Genomic DNA, 22250 nt, shown 5'->3' with positions numbered 1-22250 from the left:
GAGAGAGAGCCAGGGGCAGTCCAAGAGGCATACCTGCACCTGTTTACCCTCTGTCTATATACATTATCTGTGTGTTTCAGTAGATGCTGGTAGGAAAGCCGTTGTACTGATGGACGAGAGTGTGCGTCCTTATGCCTAAAGACAGCCTAAAAAGGCTATTTGTATGTAGACTACTGAATTTATCCCTGAATGGGTAGAATTTATAAAGAGCAGGGACAGGCAACCACGTGCCACATACGTTTTTGTTGTAATTCCTCTCCAATTGTCCTTCCTGGGTAAAAGAGAGAGGTTTTGCTTCAATACTCCATGGCAATGGTCAATCCATGTGCCATGACCCTGTTAAGTGCTATGTTACTTACTGCGCATGTGTGAAGAGCGCATGTTCTTGCTATGTGACTTACTGCGCATGTGTAAAAGGTTCACGTTAGAAGGAAGGGAGAATGGCTGCTGCCGTTGTTGTTTCTGTTGAGCAGAAGTTTCAGTAAAGTCTTAATATGTACAGTTGTTGTAGTTATTGAATCACAGACCCAACCAATGAAATGCAACCAAACACTGTACCTGCTCATACCACTGATTAACACACCTTCAACCAAAGAGGGGAAACCAACTGGTGTGTTTTGTTGAAATAAACACCAGCTTCCTCTTTGGTCATGATGGCACATGGGTGAAGACCACTGCTCCATGGTGTGTTGCTTGTGAAGCTTTGTCATAATTTTGAGATACTAAGTCACAATTATGAGATAGTATCTCAAAATTATGACTTAGTATCTCATAATTATGAGATAGTATCTAATAATAATGACTTATTATCTCATAATTATGAGATAGTATCTCATAATAATGACTGAGATAGTATCTCATAATTCTGACTTAGTATCTCATAATTATGAGGTAGTATCTCATAATTATGAGGTAGTATCTCACAATAATGACTTAGTATCTCATAATAATGACTTAATATCTCCTAATTATGAGATAGTATCTCATAATAATGACTTGGCATCTCATAATTATGAGATAGTATCTCATAATAATGAGATACTATCTCATAATAATGACTTAGCATCTCAATTTTGAGATAGTATCTCATAAATATGACTTAGCATCTCATAATTATGACTTAGCATCTCATAATTATGAGATACAAAGTCATACTATTGAGAAAAACATCTCACTTAATGATGAAAAAAAAATAAAATGGGCCAAATTTTTTTTTTAACAGGTGGCGGAAACGGGCTTCCATAGGTTGTTGACGGATTCTCAGTTATATCAGGGTAAACGGTAATTGGCAGAGGTTAGTCAGAGGCTATGCCCGTCTCCATGGATTGTTCACCAACCTTGGTTATTCCTTTTAATTTTAAGTGGAAGGAAGGTTGCCATATGGAAAATCCTGAAACTTAGTTTGTGCGGAAAAATAAATACAGTGAAGATGGCAATTACACCTAAATTTTATTATGTTTCTATGATGCTCCCAGTGGATATCCCAGAGACCATCTTTAAACTAATAAAATGTTTACTGATTTTCTTTGGGGTGGGAAAAAAATATGTATTAGTATGCAAAAATGATATGCACTACAAGAAAATGGTGGTTTGGGTGTCCCAAATGCAGAGTTATATAATATGACATTTGAGATGGTGAAGCTTGCAAAACACTGAAAATTGAATGATAGGGAACAGAGATGGATGAAATTAGAGAAAAGCTTAACAGCTCTCTTTGGACCACTGCATGTGCTATCCCAGGAAAGGTTTGAGTCAACAGACCAGCAATATAACAGTCCGATTTTCATACATTCAAAAATGGTATTAATAGCAATGCATAAAATGCTGAAGCAATCACCTTATAAACAAACATATTCTTCTGTTTGGTATAATTCCAAAATCTCTCTTGGTAAAAATAAGTTCTGTCACAGTCTTTGAGAAGGCCAAAAATAAGAATGTAGTTGGAGGATTTTTCTTCTTTGCCTGAGCTAAAATGCTATGTAAAAGAACTAATAACAAGTGTGAAATCTTGCGAATAGTCTGGCAAAGTTGATTTACAGAGTGAGATTGATAATGATGCATGGAAACAAATCTTGTCAAGGAATAGGGATTATATCAGAGAAGTGAGGGGGAGAAAAGGGTACAATTCTCCGTGCTCTCTGGGAATGTTGGGTAATATGCCTTGTATGGGAACAGTTCCTACAGTGTATAGAGGAGGACCTTGAACTTTCAGTAGTACGGAACCCAAGGATGTCCCTGCTGTTTGATAGATCCCAGGTTCCAGGATGGGACAAGACTGAATTTGAAATTCTACGCATGGGTAAAGTTGCAATGTTAAGGCTGGTATTAAAAGGCTGGAAATCTACACATAGGCCTGCATTTAAAGAATGGGTAGATATGTTAATCAGTGCAGTTACATATAAAATGACGTTAACAAAAATAATTACAAAAAGTGATAAGAAAAGTCATAGGAAACGTGATAAATTCCTAAGATATTTGCGAGGAGATAGCCTACATAAAGCAGATATACAATCTATCGCCTTTTGTTTATTCTTTATTTTAAATGATTTAGGTTATTTATGTGTCTCACCATATCTATGTTTTGTAAAGAATGAGGAAAATTAGGTTGGCCAAAAGATAATGGATGATGACTTGAGCCTGTGAGCACATATAATTGTGATGACACTGCTGATACCGCTGATTAACACGCCTTTAGCCAGAGAGGTTAAACTCATTAGTGAGATCAGCTGGTGTGTTTGGTTGGAATAAACACCTGCTTTCTCTCACATGGGTGAAGACCACTGCTCCATAGTGTGTTTGAGATCAGGATGATACAGTAGTTATATAAAGAGGCCAGCAATGACACTTTCACAATCAGTGGTTCTGTGTAGCATGAGCAAATATGAGGAAGTTCCGATTACACAGGACACAGAAATGCTGAACATGCTGTTTCCAAATAACGGTTATTGACAAACTATCTCTGTGAGAGAATGTCAGGACAGATCGGTAGTATTGGTTAATTTTTTATCTTGGAGAGAAATATATCGTTAGTTGATGTGAAGTGAAGTAACTACAGTGGTCACTTGCCCTATAGTTAGCCAAAAGTAACTGGCATGCACAAGCTGTCTGGGCTGTTGCCAAGGCTCCTTGCCTCACACGCACTCGCTCCTCACCCCTCACCCCTCCCCTCTCCCCTCAGCTACTGCGAAAGCCGCACCCCGACGTATATGGAGCAAAAACAGAGTGCAACAAACAAACAAATGGTGCAAATTGCTCAAACTAACAACCACAAGGATGTAAATAAAAGCTAATACAGGTATAACTCATCAAACCATGACATCAAACTATGGGCTACAGCAGCAGAAGACCATGGTGGGTTCCACTCCTGTCAGCTAAGAACAAGAAGATGAAACTAAAATAGGCACCCATAGCTGTTAGGAGACTAGAAGAGACCAAAGACAATTTTAATACTTTATTTTTTTTTCCAGTAGGCATGCTGGCTAAGAAAAAGTTCCATTCTATTCAAATTAATACAGTAAAAGGTTCACATAGAAAAAAAACATGAGATACTAGTTAGGAAAAGGAAATACAAGTGGATATTAAACAGTTAAACAAGGAGTGGATATTGTTGTTGAGGAAAATCACAGGAGCCTCGAACTGGGAACACAATGCCAGAGCAATGGTTTGCCAATATAATAAGTCTAATTGGATTCCTTTGTTTTTACAGTGACATCCTCTCATTTTTTGAAATTATTACTGCATTTCTGATGATGTGCGGTATAAAATACCTTGTTACAGTAATTATCTCCTCACTGACTATTGTCAGCGAGAAGAGAATTGAAGAGGCCATTGTCATTGCCATTGAAGTGAGATTGTCCTGACAGACTTAGGGATGGACTGCTACATAACACCCTTCCCTTCACCCTTATCTAGTCGGGGCAGTTGTGTCATCAGGGTCCGTTAAGATCTAGAAAACAGCCTCACCCTGAAAATAAAAAAAAGCAGAGTTGTTGTTCACCAACAGATAGAACAACTTGGCCTGATAACATACTGAACACTGCAGTATCTGATTTGTCCTGAGGCACTGACCTGTCTGCTACTCTGAAGCTTTAAACAGAATTATTTTCAACAACAATTTGAACCAAGTCTGGTTATGGCATTGATTTTGTATGAGAGCAACACTGTATGATTGCATATTGTGCAGCTTGCTGGAGCTACAGTATGTGTCACCCTGTGTTGTAACACAGTGTGATAGACAGCACCCTCCTCTGGCCTTGGCAAAATAAGCATAAGCAATAAACAATGTTTTTAATTATGAAGAAAGCCATGGAAAATTGGATAGATTCTGTTTTCCAATTATACCCTCCAGCACAGCTACACACATATTTGTGTAACATATTTATTGTGTCATTCATGCAAGCTGGCTTATACTAAAGCATTTTCAAATGGGTTAGTGGGTTACTTAATGGATACTGTGGGCTCACATAATCTCACATATAATCTAACCTAACCCTAACCCTAACCCTATAACTTAACTAAAATGTATGGCAAACTCATTGTGAGACTGTCAATTGATCTCATTTGAGTACTAACTCCAGTTTAATTCTCTGCACCCTCACTAAAAGTCAGTTTTGTCCATTGGTCGTGATCCTGTCCTTATGCACATCCAGGTAGTAGTGATGATGGCGGACCCGGTAGAACATCCGTTCCAGTAAGGGCGGTCTGTCACCTGGTGCGATGTATCCATTGGAGACCCCCGTGCACCGGAAGCCCAGCCGCTGGTAGAGTCGGTGGGCAGCCGGTGTGTACGCCGTGGTTCCCAAGACCACCGACGAGTACCTGCGAGTCATGGCAAATTCCAGAAGTTTCCGTCCCAGCACCATGCCGACTCCACAGCGCCGACAGCCCCGGTCCACAGACATCCGCCGCAGCTCGACAGCACCGCTCTGCTCCTGCTGGCCTACAGCTGCCACTACACCCACTACTTTGCCTTCTAGCTCTGCTACCCACAGACAGGAGTCTGAAATGTAGATAGATAGATAGATAGATAGATAGATAGATAGATAGATAGATAGATAGATAGACTCAAGTCATTCTGGATAAGAGCATCAACTAAATGCCTATAACGTAATGTAATGTCTGATAAGGAGGGAGTTTTTGCTAATCAAATTCCACCATTAGTCACTGACTACTCCATGACATGTGGCAAAATTTCCATGACCAATATTTGTCAAAGTCTATGTTCATGTTACATTTTCTCGATGGTAGTGAATAGGCCTACCTGGTGAAAATGTCTGGTTTAGGCTATCATCTGAGTTTTATAATGTGGACATTTTTCAGGGTTATCATTACCCCCAGGTGTACCAGCAGGTGTTTATGATTTCCAAAACTTTTTTGACATGCATCATTTGCTGTAATTTTTTTGGGCCTGTGATACATAATTATTCAAATTACATTGAACTTACCAGGTTTTGCCTTACATTAGGAAACCTGTGTTATGTGTATTTATGTGTATTTATTTGTTAAGGGAATAAAACCTCACTTGAAACAGGCACTTTTGAATGTTGTTCAAAATTTGTCAATTTAAAAATTCCATACTTTTTCCAGACATTTTCTTGATTTGATTTGAAGAATTTGGTCTTCAATACAATTTACATAGATAGCCATCTTGTCCCTACTAACTGCCATATCACATGGCTGGTGAAGATTATTCTTCAGTGACAAATACCAAAATATTTGAGATGACAGTGGTCTAAACAACAGAAAATGTGTAGTTGCACATTTTCTGTGCTGTGTACATCAGGACATTTTACCAATATTTTCCCACAATTTTCCAATTTACCTGGTGATTTCATGTAAAACCCCTCGATGTCGCCCATGTCTCCGCTCCTGGCGCACTCCAGGTATCGGCGGCTCACCCGCCAGCTGCAGAAGTAGCGCACGCCCAGGACAAGCACCGGCACGAGGCCTGCCACCCACCAAGACACGGTGATGACAAAACAGACGACTGCAAGAGGAAAGTTGTGAAAAGATACCAGCAGAAAAATAAAAAGGGACGGATGATGAGGGCAAGTTGCTATAGCAGATGACACACACACACACACACACACACACTTCTAGCCTACTTATATACATAATATCATATCATATCATATCATATAATTAAATAATACATAATAATAGCCTAATACATAATAATAAACCTGTTTTGCACATTTATGCCTGTTTTCCTAACTGAAGAAGCAACCATAAAACTCATAAACATTAAATTATATATGTATCTTACTTGTCACAGCAGTGTAGAGTAAAAGGCTCTCGGGGTGATGTCTCAACCCCCTGAAGGCCGTGTCCGGTACCATCTCCATCAGCCCTTCATAAAAGATGCGCTGCACCTCCGGATTGTCCTCAGGCTCAAACTCGCGCACAACAACGCTTCTGTTTTTGAATCCGTTGTCCCCTGTCTGTGCCTCTTCCTCCATGTCAAACTATGAAAACCACATGATGCAGATTTTGTTGAGAGCATGCTTTAGCTGAGGCCCCAGCACTGATAATTTATTTCTACAATGCTTCCATTTTACTTACTTTGTTGTAGATTGTGTACAGTTTTCTCTCTATTTTGGAACTGTATGATGCACCTAAAACTTCACTGTTGGTTTTAGCACGTCTGTCAGTAAGGTCCTCTGCAGATAAGGACCCCACCATAGAGATATGCAGATAGGCTTTTACGTATTCTGACGTTGACTTAAGTGCTCAGCGTGACTACGTGAGTTGGCATGGGTGCAGGGGTGTGAGACTGGGACCAGCCAGAGCCATTTATTGAGATGGAAAAAAGTAATGGACAGCCTTCAGCAATAGGCTAAAACAGTTTGAAAACTGTTTAATCTCTCCCCAGCACGTATGGAGGCTATACTGTTATCAGCTGTGAGAAGACATGCTGCTTGGAGGGAAGGGAAGATAAAACCCTGTGCAAGCCAATGGTTTTCAAAAAGAGTATAATTGGCTAATAAAGTTTAACCATCAGCGGTCCTGCCAATGTTGCTATATAATCTGACAGCATGAACATCATGTATTAAGTTGCAGTGGCAGGGTCAGCTTTGTTCATTGTAGCTCCTTTTGTTGGCAACCTCACCTGAACTTGAAGTCTTTCAAAGTCCACCATGCACCGATCTCAGATAACTGCAATATCTAGCCTATATGAACTGTAACTGTAACTTTTATTATTTATTTATAATATTTGTTTACATTAAAGAAACAGTAACAATTACCTATGAACAATATATTGTGTTTCAAAGATTGAATTATTACTAAAGCTTCCCATTTCAGGGAAATTCAGTTTTAGGGGTCTAGATGTGACTCAAAATAAAAGCTGTTAATTACCTGTTATTACCAGTTAATGTGTTGGCATGTGTAACACACTTGGTCGTGTCTTAGCTTATATTAGCTTTAGTAAAATGCTAGCTTGACAGGGCCAGACAACATCATGATTGGGACTTTCAAATGTAGGCCTACCGCTTTATTCAACTATACTTATCAACCATACAATGCCTGGTACATACATACATGCGTAGATTAATATAGTGTAACCATAGACTGTAAAAGACGTAGTGAGTGTGACATCGCCCATAGGTTTCTGAGAGGCCGTTTTGAAGGCAAAAGATTGGGTTTACAATCGCCGCCATGTTGACATTTTTTGGAGCCAGCCTAGCCAGAGCGAGCCTGAGGGTCGTCCACAGAGCCACAGCTCCGCCGACTATTGGCCCGTAATCGGGGACCTGTCAATTGCTGGACAGGCGACCTGTCAATCACTAGGAACACAATCCCGTTTTATAACTGCTATATTCCGTTCCATAATGGTAATAATAATTATTTTGAAAAGCGCCATAAGGACACGCATTAGAATAAGGGAAATTAGCTACTGAGACCATAACCTCTTGTTGAAAAAATTTATTGACTTAATATTTTTTGCGAGAAGTTGGGTTGTGGTCCCATTGACTTGGGCCAGGTTTGGAGTCTTTTTGGAGCTCAACCCCTCAACACTGCTGCTTCTTCTGTTATTACGTCCATGTTAACAAAGCATTTTGGTGGTACAGGCAGAATAACCAACGCAGAACTATGAATGCTTGCACTGCTCTAGGCACCTACAGTGTAGCAACGCCGACACTTTGACAACTATAAAACAGCCTTTAGAGTTAGGGCCAATGTTTAAACCACTAATAAATTACAAAGTGTTCAAGGCATACAAGTGCAAATGCATCATAGGAGCAAGTTTTGAATGAGTACAGTCAACAACATATACAAATACCAACTGCTGTTGTGTTGACTAGAGGCTTAAGACGAAGCTTACTAAAATGAGCCATGAACGATACAGTTTATCCAACAGTAAAGGGATGTAGACAGTGTAGTCATTTGACCAGCTTTCAGAGAATGAAAATAGACCACATTGGTGACGACAGAAGGCGAGGGGCTGAGAGAAGGGAGGGAGAGTTGTGGAGAATGACTCATTAATAGCCTGACAACTTTAGAAAGATCTTTTGAGATCAGAAAGTCTCAGTGAACATGAGACAAGACTGAGCGTGCCAAAAGTGACATGAGGGTGGGATCAGTTAGACGCTATATTTAACTACGATGACGCCTTTAGGGTGTGCTGAAAGTGGAAGAAGTCAGAAATAAAAGGCTAAAACCAGAGGGAGAGACAAGGGACTCAACAGGGGGTGCACCGTCAAACCTTTGATAGTAGGAGTGCTTGTCAAGGATCATTAATGTTAACTATCTCTGTCAGTGTGACCTGAAAGATGAAGCTGATACCTTTAGTCTGATACACTGGATGAACGTATTAGAACACCTGTCCCCTATTGAGTGACTTCTTTCTTATTTATTTGAAACGACTAACAGCACTGTCTGCTCAGAAACACTTTGTCACATCATGAACCCTTTCCTACACAAGTGAAGCAAAGAAATTGGAGTAAAAAAGGGAGGGGAAAGAACGATTCAAGCTTGGGTCAAATGAAAAGAGCATGTCCCTTACAAAAAAGTCAAACCCACATGTGAATTCAAAGCACATGTGGTTTCTGGACACATGTTGGGTTTCACATGTCAACATTTTTCTCACGTTGTATTCTGATGTCACATGACAGTTTTTCTAGTCATTTCTAGACAGGCACAGCGGCAAGGGGGTGCTAGGGGGCGCTTGAGCTACCCCTGGAATGAGCCAAGCTCCCCCTAAGCACCCCCTGCAATTTTCTTTGGAGAAAAAAATACATAAATCTTAGGATACAGAATGAATATAACAAGGCTAATTTCTATATGAAAATATAAGAAGTTTATTATCCTTTGCAAAAAAAAAAAAATCCCACTGACCTCTGCTAAAGTGTGGTGTGATTGGTTGCTCTGTTCATTACGTATTGGAGAGAGTTTTGTTTTGAGAGTCAAAGAGATTAGGATAATTTAGCTATAGGTGCTCAATTAAGTTGCTTAGTGGACTGTGGTGTGTCAAGATAGACCGATTTGTCATTTCTTTAAAACGAGGAAGGATGGAGGACGGCGACCGTGAAAAAATGGATAATGGCAAGGTGGTGAGGCCTATAACGTTATCGCTACGGAGGAAGAGGAAGGTGATGGCGGAAGAGGGACCTGAAGCCTAGAGATGGACTCGGAGATTGAGGAAAATTCTCCAACTGAAAATGAAAGTGTGGGGGAAACCCCTACGCTAGCCCTGCAAGCAATCCCACCACTGGCCCCGTGGATTTAAGTCAAGGTGAAGGACCAAGGCGTCCTCAACTAAAGTTGTACCCCACTCGACCATTTGGCTCTCAGCAAAGTCACGGCAGATGCAGCTTTCTGTTATGCATGTTTGCATAAACAAGCTATGGAAGCTATGGATTGGACATTGACAGTGTGATTGACCACTTTGCTGTGAACTACAAAAACAGGTGGATCGTTCTTCTGTGACTAGTGAGTAGAGTACACATTTTTTTGGTTGTCGATTTTAAGTGACTAGTTATTATCAGCAATGAGTGGGCCAATCATAACAGTGTGATCATGTGAGAAGTACCATCTACACAGTGAGTTTCCTCAGTTGCTTGCTTTTAGACCATTGGCAATGAGTCGAGTCAGAGCTCGATTTAGTTTGCTCCTCCCTTGCAACTACTTAAGCTGTCCAGCACAGTCCACTGTACAGTCCTGTCAGTGGTGTGCCGTCTGTATAGGCTGGTTGTTGTGTAGCAAAACTGGTTATGTAGCGCTGTCTATATGAATGGTTCTATTGCTTTTTACTATAGCACATACTGTATGATGAATGGATGTGCCTGTGTATGTGGCACTGTTTGTTTACATGACTAATACAGTGATTAATTTGTCTGATATAGCACATTTTTAAATCTTTTCTGTAACTCCTGACTATATAAACACTGGATTTGCCATCTAAAATTGTGTGCATAGCTGCATAGCCTTGTGTCTAACTGGACTTGGTGTTATATCATATACAGTCTAATAGGCATAGGTCTAAATACACAGTCAGTCTTTAGATCATTGAAGCATTGAAGCACGCACATGCATATAATGTTGAGTTGGGGATTTGGCTCCCAATGGAAAAACAGTGGCCCTCCTTGTGTAGCAGTATAGCCTAATTCACACCCTAGTCTATTGTATTGTTATTATTATTTTTTATATTATTTAGAAAAAGGTTAGCACCTGCTGTTAATAATTATGCTCCCCCTTAGCTCCTCCAGCCACAATTATCTGCAGCCGCTACTGTTTCTAGATGAAGAGTATTTTTACACGTGAACTTTTTTTCCCATTTTCACCTGCAATTAGATATGCATATATTTATTTCACATGTGAAAACTTAATTTCACATGCAAAGGGACAGTTCACAGGTGAAAATGTCGATGGGAAATTTCAGCACATGTGCTTTGAATAGTCACATTTATTATATAAATTATTGCATTAGTGAGGAAGTGGTCACAAAAATTATAATATATGTAGTGTTAGTTATGTTTTTATTAGCTGCGACCAGCAGGTAAGTTGGTCTGTCGGCTCGTCCCAAAAATTTTAAAAAGAAATTGTGCTGGTTTGCATCATCTATAATTTCACATTCACATATGAAAACCAACATGTGTCCAAAAAGCACATGTGCTTTGAATTCACATGTGGCTTTTCACATGTGACTTTTTGGTAAGGGCGTGGATAAGGCAGAGACATCCAAATGGTTAAAACGTCACTAACTCACCATGTGCCATGTTCATGCAATAATACGCTCAAAATTAAATAAAACAAATCTCCATCTCTCTGGTATTTCAAGAGTATTTTTCCCTTCTTTGAATATACATACAATGCATCCACTGACTACCACACTGTCAACCTTTCCTATGATATGATATGATTAGCATTATCTCTATCAGGGTTATTCATCAGGGTTATTCAATGCATTTTATTCTCCATATTATTTACATTGTATTGTTTTTGTACCATTCTCCTTGTTTTTAAGTTTTGTTGTCATTTGTAGCTTTTTTGTCATTTTGGTTATTATTTCTCTCTTTTTCTTTTTTGTAATTTCTAAAGTAAACGTATAACCAAAACCAACCCTGTGTATGACAGAGAAGTAAAAGAAGAAGAAATAAAAGCAAACTTAACAGTTGTTGCCCAATTTCTGGGTGGCCAAGATGCTTAACAGAATGTCGCCACAGGATATTCAGACCGCTGGCCTTATTTGTTTTCATTTAGGGTTTGTTTTTTTTGTTGTTGTTTGTTTTTTCATTCCTGATTTTTCTTTTGTTCAGGGTTAGGGTTAGGGTTTGGTTATCTCTTCTTTGCAAAAAATGTCTTTGTCAGGCTAGTGGCTAGTCTGGACTGACTAAGGCTAAATTCTGCTAATCTGCACATGGACAAATGGACTATTGAGGTAATTTATCTACATAGTTGTATTTGTCACATGTGTGATGCACAATGCCAATGCTGCTACAATGCAACAAACATGGGGGTTATAGACTTTCATAGTCATATTTATATATAAATTATTGCATTAGTGAGAAAGTGGTCACAAAAATGATCATGTAGTGTTAGTTATGTTTTTATTAGCTGCGACCAGCAGGTAAGTTGGTCTGTCGGTTCATCCCAAAAATGTAAAAAAAAAAATTGTGCTGGTTTGCATCATCTATATCTATTGAACCTCATTTAAGCCCCTCCCCCTTTTCTGATTGGCTGTATTGATCCTGAAGTTGTATAGAGATATGTGATCGTCCCAAAGTCGCATTTAGATGAGTGACAGCTCGCTTGATGAAGCCGCATTGAGATGTTTGCTTGGCTCGTCAGAGCAGACAAATATAAATGTGACATGCAGTAAACTTTTTGCTCTCTCTCCCTTCTTCATTTTTTTTTCTTTTTTCATTTTTCTGCTCCCAACTGATAAGGTCTTTTGGTACTCAGGCCGCCCATTGAAATGCAAGATAGTTAGGTGGTTATCAGCCAGCCAGTACACGCCCCCCATCTTGCAGCTACAGGTTTGCAGAGGAGCAGGTTAGGTTTGATGAACCACTGCATGATAATCATAATACATGAATACATAAGTCCCCCAACCCCCTATTGACTCGTGAGGTCCTGTTATGTTTTGTCCAACACCTTGTATGTCAATCCTGTATTGTGTAACTTTCTTGTAATGTGTCAGCGCCAAATAATCATCTCATATGCATGCGTAAGTACAATTCATGCTCATGCAATACCATCAAAATATGGAGGAGACAAAATGTACCAGTAAGGATGCAGTAGAAAGATGACTATAGAGGTGACTCCACAGTGACACGACCAGTAATCACCAACAGAACAGAATGTGCCTGAGAAAGAGAAAAGGAGGGAGAGGAGGAGAGGTGGAGAGGGAGGGAGTGAAAGAGAGGCAAGGAGCAGGGAAGGGGTTGAGATTAGGGTTGAACAATTAATCAAAATTTTATCGAAATCGCAATATGGCCTACTGCAATTTTCAAATCGCAGGAGGCACAATATTTGTTAAAGGCGAAATGTGTGTCAAAATACCATTTTAAATTAAATATTGTCGTGCTGCGGAGATGTCCTGGCCTACACATCATATTCTACAGACTTAAGAAAACATCTTTGTTTGGTACAGATCCACGCAAAAATCACACCATAATCATTTTAGTACGTTTTTCAATGAAAATGAGAATAATGATGTAAAGATTATAATTCCCTCTGATATCGCAAATCATATCGCAATTGCAATATCAGTCAAAATAATCGCAATTAGATATTTTTTCAAAATCGTTCAGCCCTAGTTGAGATGAATGCAAACTCATCATTATATCCTGTAGCCTACTGAAAGACACAAGTGTGAGAAGGGGAAAACAGGTGGAGTGGTTCAACCCGCTCTTATGAGGAGGGGAAAACAGGTGGAGTTGTTGCTGTTATTATGACGCTATAACGCTATAACGACGCTAAAGGTTCCCTTTGGCGTCTCTCGCGGCAGTATTGGACGCCTGCAACTTATCCTTCACCTGAAATGTTTGCCTTGTCATCCTGAAATGCAAATGAGGCAAATGTTGGATCAGTATAATTAGGAACCACAATTTCCACAAACCCCTTCACTCCATTGGGATGTTCTCTGCTATTCTGGATGGCAAGGGCAGTGACTGTAACATCGAGCATATTTTGTAGTATTAAACACGCATTTAAACCAATTTCATCAGGCTCCAAAAATTCTTCGAAAAGAACGCAAAGAATGGCCTTCTCAGCTGCCGTAGTTGCAATGCGTGCGTAACACAACAGGGTAACACAACGCACCACCATTTCCATTTAAATACACGTTTTGCTACGTTTTGTCAGGGCTGAACGCAATTCAATTTTATCTTTGACCCAAACAATATGGATTCTGTTTTTCCTAAATGGAGTGACAGCTTGTTATCAGTCATCCACCTGCTGACATTAAGAAGTTCTGCACTCAGCGTACTTTCAACTATACTTTTATCTTTATGGGAAACCAGTACTGCAGTCTTCTGCATATAGAAAGAGTTCACATGAAGTGACAGACTTCAGGTCATTTATAAATAAAAGGAAAAAGAGTGGTCCGAGTACCCTACAATCTATAGACATAGGATGAGACATTGTCCCGCCAACATCTACCACCTGCTTCCTATCTTTAAGATATGAGCTAACCCATCTGACTGCTGCATCATTAAAACCAATGGCTTTCAGTTTGGACAATAAAATGGCATGATCCACCGTATCAAATGCCTTCTGTAGATCTAACATTGCCATACCACAAAAATGCCCGTTTTCAACCTCCCTCCTGATGTAGTCAGTTAAATACAATAAACAGGTGTCGGTGGAGTGAGATTTTCGAAAGCCAGACTGAAATTCATATAGTAAATTGTGTGAGGACAGGTAGTTGTCAATCTGATTAAAAATGATCTTCTCAATGATCTTAGACAGAGTACACAAGATAGAAACAGGCCTATAGTTTCCGTGATCCAGTTTACTCCCTTTCTTGTAGAGAGGAATCACTCTAGCAAGTTTAAGAACACTGGGAAAAAGACCTTGTTCAATAGACAGATTCACAATATGGGTGATGCATGGAGTAATGATTTCAGACGCATCTCTTAAGAATCTGGCTGGAATATTATCAAAACCAGTTGCTTTGGAGCAGTTGAGCTTGTTGAGCATCTCAAGCACAACTGCCTCAGACACCTGTGTCAAGGAGAGGCCATCAGCTTGAACCCCTTGCTGAGAGTAGTACTGATGGATATGACTCCCTATATTGTCCTGTCTGGCCCGGTAGCTTTTCCACAAGCCTTCTGGCAACTGATGTAAAATAATTATTGAGACTGTCCGCCACCTCCTTTTTATCTGTTGTAACCCTGTTCTCAATATTTAAACTGATACTTACTGGTTACTGGTTTTTGTTTTTAGCCTTTTACTGAAGCCAAGCTGCTTAAGAGATTTCCATAGCTTACCTTAGTCATTCCTATGTTCAACAATCTTCTCATTAAAATAAGCCTTTTTGGTACTATCCATTAATCTTCCCGCTTCATTCCTTCACTTTTTGTATTGTTCCCACTTCTGCTCATCCCTGTTTTTCCTGTATTTAAAATATTGTATATTTCTCATTTTAATAGCCTCTAGAATATCACCATTCATCCAGGGCTCTGTTTTATTCTTATTGGGGCCAGTTTGTTTATAGCTTCTAAAAACATACATTTAAAAAAAACACCATGCTTTATCAATGTCAGTACAATGCAATACAATACATTTTCCTCAGACAATGGGTGAGTGCTTCTTTGCTATAGTTTTTCAGAGATCTAATTTTTATAGAGTTGTGGCAGTTCAGCACATTTTTCTTAATCTTCCTTGTACAGAAAACAAAGGAGTGGTCACTCAACCCATAATGTAAAACACCACTATTTGCTATCCTAGCCTTAGCGGACACTAAAACAAGATCAATAATAGTTTGAGTGGAAGAACAAATACGTGTCGGTTCATTAATCAGTTGGTGAAGACCAAACAGGCGACAGAAATTAATTAGAGCTTTGTACCCCGAAAGATCTGTCTTCCTAATGTCAGTATTAAAATCACCAATCATGATCACTTCAGATTTAACAAAGTCTTCACACTTTGTACAAACATTTTCCAAAAGCTGATAAAAGTTTCTCTGATCAGGAGGCCTGTAACAAGTTCCAACTAAAATAGGCTTACTCTTCGGTAAAAGAATATCTAGCCACACCGCCTCAATTTGGTCATCTATTAGGTCTTCTCTCTGATTAAAACCAATATCGGCTCTTATATAAACACACACTCCTCTGCCTTTGCGATTACGATCTTTCCTGACTAAAACATAATTCTCAATTTCAATTTCAGCGTCCTTAATTGCGTTATCCAGCCAGGACTCGCTAATGCATCGAAGTCCTACCCGGTTGCTTTTGCAGATAGTCGTATTTCATTGATCTTAGGTAGAAGGCTTCTGATATTCAAGTGAAGCAGGTGCAGTCCCCTCTCGGAGAAAAGCGAGTCCACGCTTATAATATCCAGACATGAATCTGAATCATCTGAAGGCGTCCATACCAAGGGCCGGTGTGGTCCCTGTTTTTCAGCCTGTCCCGCAACGTACTCCCCGTGGGATGCAGTTTCTCCCACTAGGCCCAGTTCAGGTCCACCTCCCTTGGCGTTTTCCAGCGCTCTTCCTCCCAGGTGATCAGCCTGCATGGAAGTGTGTTCGATCCCATCCGCTAGCCTCCTTGGCGACGAGACGGCCCTGACGTGTTGTCACCGGCCCGGGGCATTGATGTATATCCCCCGATAATAGCAGGCAGATGGATATGATTAGATGGTTGGTTTGCCACCAGCCTTGATTTTTCGCTTGGTCGGGTACCAACCAGGATACATGAAAGTCTCAAGGAGAGCTTTCTTTCCATAGCCAAAATGTTTATTGGCTATGTTATTATGAAGGGGCGACTGAACGCAATTGCTTTGTAATGACTATGAAAGTACTAGGACTAGTATCTAAAAAGTTTAAAAGAAATCCATAAATTAAAAATGCCACCAACACGCCAAACCTGCCAAACTTGCCAGACTTTCCAGCCGCCATGCTCCACCCCCTTAGCTGCCATAAACTTCTGGCATAATATCTGACAATCCTGAACCCAGATGAAACACGCAGTGCCCTGGAGAGTGAAGAACATGGGTGGTTCCTGTACTGCAATATTGCTCTTTGAACCCTGACCCCGGGCTACTTTTGAAGGCTTATTACACAGCAACACAAGGGGCTAGAGACATGGGGTCAACTTCTCTAGAAAGCTATTGAGCTGTACTTTCATGGGAGTGGGGTTACTGATGGCAGGCGGCACTGAGTTGGGTTGAAATGCAATATTTTCTGAAATTCACCTGCTTCCCATTAAGATGGCTGAAATCTGACAAAAGATTTGTTCTTTTCCACCCTCAAATACCCCAGTAACAATGTCAATTCCATGTTTACGCCGTCAACTATGGAAGAAACAACAACAAAACCCATGGAGCAAGGCTTTTATTGTGAAGTGCTCATAGGAAGTGCAAACTGTAGTTTGCTGTTTACTGGCAAACTGCTCAATATTAGAAAGATGCAATACAATCTGAACCAACGGGTTGATGTTATAAGATGATATAATCAAATAAATTACAAAAAAAAAAGAAAAACAACAAGAAAAACAACAACAAAACAACAAAACCCACGGAGCAGGGCTTTTATTGTGAAGTGCTCATAGGAAGTGCCAAACGTTTTTCCGGGTGGAAAGTTGCAATTGTGAAAAGGCAAACTGTTCAATATTAAAAAAAAGATGCAATACTGAACCAACAGGTTGATGTTATAAGAGGATATAATCCAAAAAAATACAAAAATATACTTTTGTTGGGGCTATTTTACCGCGATTTCATCAGCTGTGTTTCATGGGCAGAAAGAGGTATGTTCAATGACGAAACGGATTATGCAACGTTTAGAAACGTTAACTCCCGACTGGTTCTTCTATTTAAATTATGCTTATTGTAAAGTGGATATAATGATACAGACGTTATAAAGTGCTATTTTTTATGGAGTTTATTGAGATACCACTGAAATAACTTTTTATATAGGTTATGAGCCAAATGTATTTCTATTTATCTAGCAGGTGACATCAAATGGTAAATGCAAGCGATTTTTTTAATTTCATTTGGCCTCGAAATTGATCTACAACCAATTTTTTTTTAAGTTGCAGGTCTATCCATGGAACACCCATGCGTCCTTTCCAGACGCGCGTGGTTATAGCGACGGCAAGGGATTTGAGAGTCAACATAGGACGAGTTGGGAATGAGAACGGGTTAGTGAGTCACCTGTGAGATATGACAAAAAGTATACCTCTGGGGTCTGCGGGTACCCCAGTCGGTAGGATTAAGGTTAATTACAAAATAAACTCAAAATTGGATTTCTCATCCCCACAAACCCCTGAAATGTGGTATTATATATGATTGTAGAAGGGTTTGATGTATAATATGTGTATGTAGTGTTAAAGTTGTGTGAACTGTCACAGTTTTAAAATGTGTGAATTTAGTAAAAAGTACTCCAGCCTGTACAGTCTGCTAGAGTGAACTGTGACATCACGCACTGTAGGCTGGCTCCATAGGATCCCATTATAAAGGTTGAAAAAAGTATAAAACTTAAACTGCGATTTCTCAAAAAGTACAAAAGGTATCAAAAAGCTGAATAAGAGTAATAAAGTACTAAACGTGGTGACCCGTTTAAAGTTTGAATGGAGTTTCTAGCTTAAAGTATGGAAGAGTAGTTAGAGTTCAAATTGGGCATGGTTTGAACAGTCCTCCCATAGACTTACATTGTAAAAAAAAAAAAAGGCTAAAAAGGCGTTTTGGTGGGATCATATTTAGGTGATTTTCAAAATTTTCCCTTCATTCAATTCCTTAGGACTTTTTTTTCTCTCATTCAGAACATATTGAGGACACAAAATCCATTGAGTTTGTTTTTGTTGCAATTTGTGAGAGGTTGACCCACATTTTTGGGTAAAATGCCTGGACTTGTGAGGAGATAGAGAAAGAAGGCAGAGGGAGAGGGGATTGGACTGCAGGGGGCGGCATCACGATTACTCCATGGTTAATTTGCAGTTGGTTTGTGACAGTTTTAAGCAAAGAAATGAGGACACGGAGCAATAGGAACTGTGGGTAGGAGTAATTTATTGGTGCTGTATCATGATTACATGAGATATAGAGATCAGACATGCCCGCCCCCCTAGTTTCCAGAAATATTTTCTCTGTACTCATAGCCTCTGGCAATTATTAACATTAGCCAAAATTTACTGTGGGACAAATCACTGGTTCTTCAATATCCTAAAACAGTTGTACATGAATTCCGTTCCACAACACTATACAGTATATTCACTTTGGGGAAAAAATTTCAAGTCTTGAACTTTATCACTCACAATCGCTGAAATCGTTGTCCATCCATTTATCCATCCATCTTCTAGCCACTTATTCGGGTCAGGGCATAGACTGTAAAAAAAGATGGAAGGGCCATTTGGAAGCCAAAAGTTGGGGTTTATGAGCACTGCCATGTTGACATATTTTGGAGCCGGAGCAGCCAGAGCGAAGCCGGGGGTTTCCCACAGCGCCGCAGTGCCGCAGCGCCGCCTGCTATTGGTCCGTGATCGGCGACCTGTCGATCACTGGACAGGCGACCTGTCAATCACTCGGAAAACAACCCAATTTTATAACTGTTATATCCCATTAGTGACGCAATTATTTAGAAAATCGCCATACGGACACATATTAGAAGAAGTAAAATTAGCTACTGAGACCATAATCTGTTATATTCTGAGTGAGAAGTTGAGCTGTCCCATTGACATGAATGGAGATGGGCGGGATTTGGAGTCTTTTTGGAGCCGGCCTCTAGCGGACATTAGAGGAATTGCAGATTTCAGCCACTTCCTTATTGGCTTCAAAATTCACCTGTGGTTTTGGCCGCTTGGGTCAGGGTCACAGAGCCAGCAGGGCAAGCAGAGCAGCCCAGACATAATTTTCCCCATCAACTTCCACCAACTCCAACTGGGAAATATAGTCCCTTCAGCGTGTCCTGGGTCTACCCCGGGGTCTCATCCCAGTTAGTCATGCTCAGTACACTGTTACCTGGTGCCTGAACCACCTCAACTGGCTCCTCTCAAGGAGCAGCGGCTCCACACCAAGGTACTTCTGGATCACTGAGCTCCGCCCTCTTTCACGAAGAGTGAGGTCAGACACCCTGATGAGAAACCTCATTTTGGCCACTTGTAACTGCAGTCTCACTCTGTCGGTCAGTACCCAGAGCTTGTGGCCGTAGGCGAGGGTCACAATGACGATCGACAGGTAAATCGAGAGCTTTGCTTTGTGGCTCAGCTCTCTCTTCATCACCACGGCTACATTTTACAGCTTCATTATTGCAGCCAGTGCACCCAACCGGCAGTCAATCTCGCAATCCTTTCTATTACCTCTGACCTCTGCCAAGGAGATGGGCTCAGACCCTCCTGAATCTTCATCAATCGTCACTGCCTCTTCCTCTCTTGGGTTTAGGAGTTCCTCTAAGTGCTCCTTCCACTTTCCGACAATGCCCCCAGTTGAGGTCAGTGTTTCCCCGCTCCTGCTGAGAACAGCCTGGGCAATGTCCTGCATCCCCCTCCTGCCTTGCCAAATGGGTTTCCAGCACCTATTTGAGGCTGCCTGAAAGTCATTCTCCATAGCCTGTCCACACTCCTCCCACACCCGGGGTTTCACTACTGCAGCTGCTACCTTTCTGGCCTGCCAGTACGTCTCTGCTGAGTCAGGAGTCCCCCGTGCCAACCAGGCCCGGAAGGCCTCCTTCTTCAACTTGACATCCTCCCTCATTGACTCACTCCCGCACTGACCACCTACTGGCCACACAGCCTCTTCCTCAGCAGATGTTTTGAACAGGGTCCATTCTATGTCTATGTCCCCAAACTCCTCCAGGATACAGGAGAACCTCGCTCAGGGGTTAAAGTTGTGTATAGTAAATACAGACAGCTAAATATAGGCTCTTAAAATGTTAGCATTTTGTCAATCTAGGACTGAGGAAATACTCTCTCCTTTCAAAAGTGCCACAATTTGGTAGCTGCCACATTTTAAAGAGAAAGATAGTGGTCATTAAGGTTTCAACACAAAATCCTGTTTCAAAGTAGAGGTTCAAATCCTGACAAATGAAGCTGACTATGTCAATATACTGTATGCAATCATGGAAAAATCTGTTGCACAGTAAAATTATTTTGGCTTATGTTAATTATCACCTGAGGTAATGAACAGAGACAAATTAGAGGTGGCAGGCATGTCTGAGCTCTTTAGCAAGTTGGAGTAGGTATAGGCAACACCACAACATGATGTATTTTGATACTAGGACATAGGCACCACTGGCACAGTGAATCCAATCAGTTTGAGTTCAGTATGCAGTAATATTGCAAGAGAAAAATAATACAGTGGGAAGAAAACGAGAGAGTAGACTGACCGTCACAAAATATGAGACTGAGAAAGGTCACACTCACAGGGGGTCAGACAGATTTATTAAGTTGGTGACAACTATCCTTCCCATAGTATTTTAAATAGAATGTAAGATGTGCAAAGCGTCATTTAGTTAGCCAGTGCCGTGTCTGGATCCATGGTATTTCAATGACAGGACATTTATTTTGATCTGTTTTACTCTGGTCTGTTTTTCTTGTGTTCGTTCCTCTCCTGTCTATCCCTTCCCTCCAATTTGTCTCCTCTCCTGTCATTTCCTCCACATCCTTCATGTTCTCCTTTTGTGTCCTGCCCTCTCTTCTCCACCAAACCTCTCTCCTCACCTCTCCTCTCTTCATTTTCTTGTCTTCTTTTATGTCCTTGTCTCTCAACCCCATTGCAGTTTTCCCTCCTACTCCCTTTTCCTTTCTAACGTCTATATTTTAAATGAGGCCCTGTCAGATGATGTCAGAATCCAAGAGACATGTGTATGTGAGTGTGTGTGTGGGTTTTCTGTGTGTGTGTGTGTGTGTGTGTGTGTGTGTGTGTGCGTTTTTTTTTAGCATCTGGGTTGATGGTTGTATATTGGATTCTCTGTGTTCCACCTCATTATGGCAGGATTATTGTAAAGCGAGGGTAGACCTCAGTAGAAATATCTTTGCAGGAGGAAGAGGATCACAGCAGGGTTCATGACGTATTCCCCCTCTTCAGACACATGCACACTAAAATTAATGATCATGCCATGTAAATAATTCAAGCACAAACATTTCTGGGCCAACTGTTCCAGAAAATATGGTGTGGTGAGTCTGTGGAGTTTGTATGCGTGCATGTATATATTTGGTGTCTGTGTGTGTGTGTGTGTGTGTGTGTGTGTGTACTTGTGCATCGACTACCCTGCTCGTGTAATGTGATTAGGAACGTCTGTCTCCCAGTGGGCCATTCTCAAGGCTTTTCAGCAACGACAAACCCTGCCAACAAGGGTGTGTTTGCACGTGTGTGTGCGTGTGTGTCTGCGTACACACTTAAGCCTTCCAAATGTTCTCTACAGCAAAGAGATCCAAGTACATGACTCAAGCATCACACTTCCTCTGTTGCTATCTTTCTGTCTCCCTCTTTTTCACACTAATTTTCATTTTTTTTGCTTCCTTTCACCAACAAGCGATGTTTTCCACCCCATATGGCGTCAGTAACTTTTCACCTTTTTCAGTCTTTTTGTTACACACTCGTATTACACACATATATTAGCGGTACATGCGCGCACGTGGTCTGTGCTTGGCCATCTC

The 22250-nt window shown here is 40.6% G+C and overlaps 1 protein-coding gene across 1 annotated transcript; it reads right to left on the bottom strand.

Moving 5' to 3' along the window:
- Positions 1-4545: 4545 nt before the first annotated feature.
- On the bottom strand, positions 4546-20346 carry LOC139642629 (N-acetylaspartate synthetase-like). Its single transcript, XM_071517555.1, has 5 exons — positions 19953-20346; positions 19615-19697; positions 6266-6464; positions 5822-5986; positions 4546-4999 (listed from the first exon to the last, which is right to left on the bottom strand). Exons 1-5 carry the CDS (start codon positions 20344-20346, stop codon positions 4605-4607), a joined length of 1236 nt encoding a protein of 411 aa, XP_071373656.1. The 3' UTR covers positions 4546-4604.
- Between the last annotated feature and the right edge of the window lie 1904 nt (positions 20347-22250).

The sequence above is a fragment of the Centroberyx affinis genome, unplaced genomic scaffold, assembly GCF_046629955.1.
Source record: "Centroberyx affinis isolate AG114_WGS23_722 - 3 ecotype Tasmania unplaced genomic scaffold, CSIRO-AGI_Caff_v1 ptg000501l_1, whole genome shotgun sequence".
In the NCBI taxonomy this organism is placed as follows: domain Eukaryota; kingdom Metazoa; phylum Chordata; class Actinopteri; order Beryciformes; family Berycidae; genus Centroberyx; species Centroberyx affinis.
This window is presented reverse-complemented; position numbering and strand designations above follow the sequence as displayed.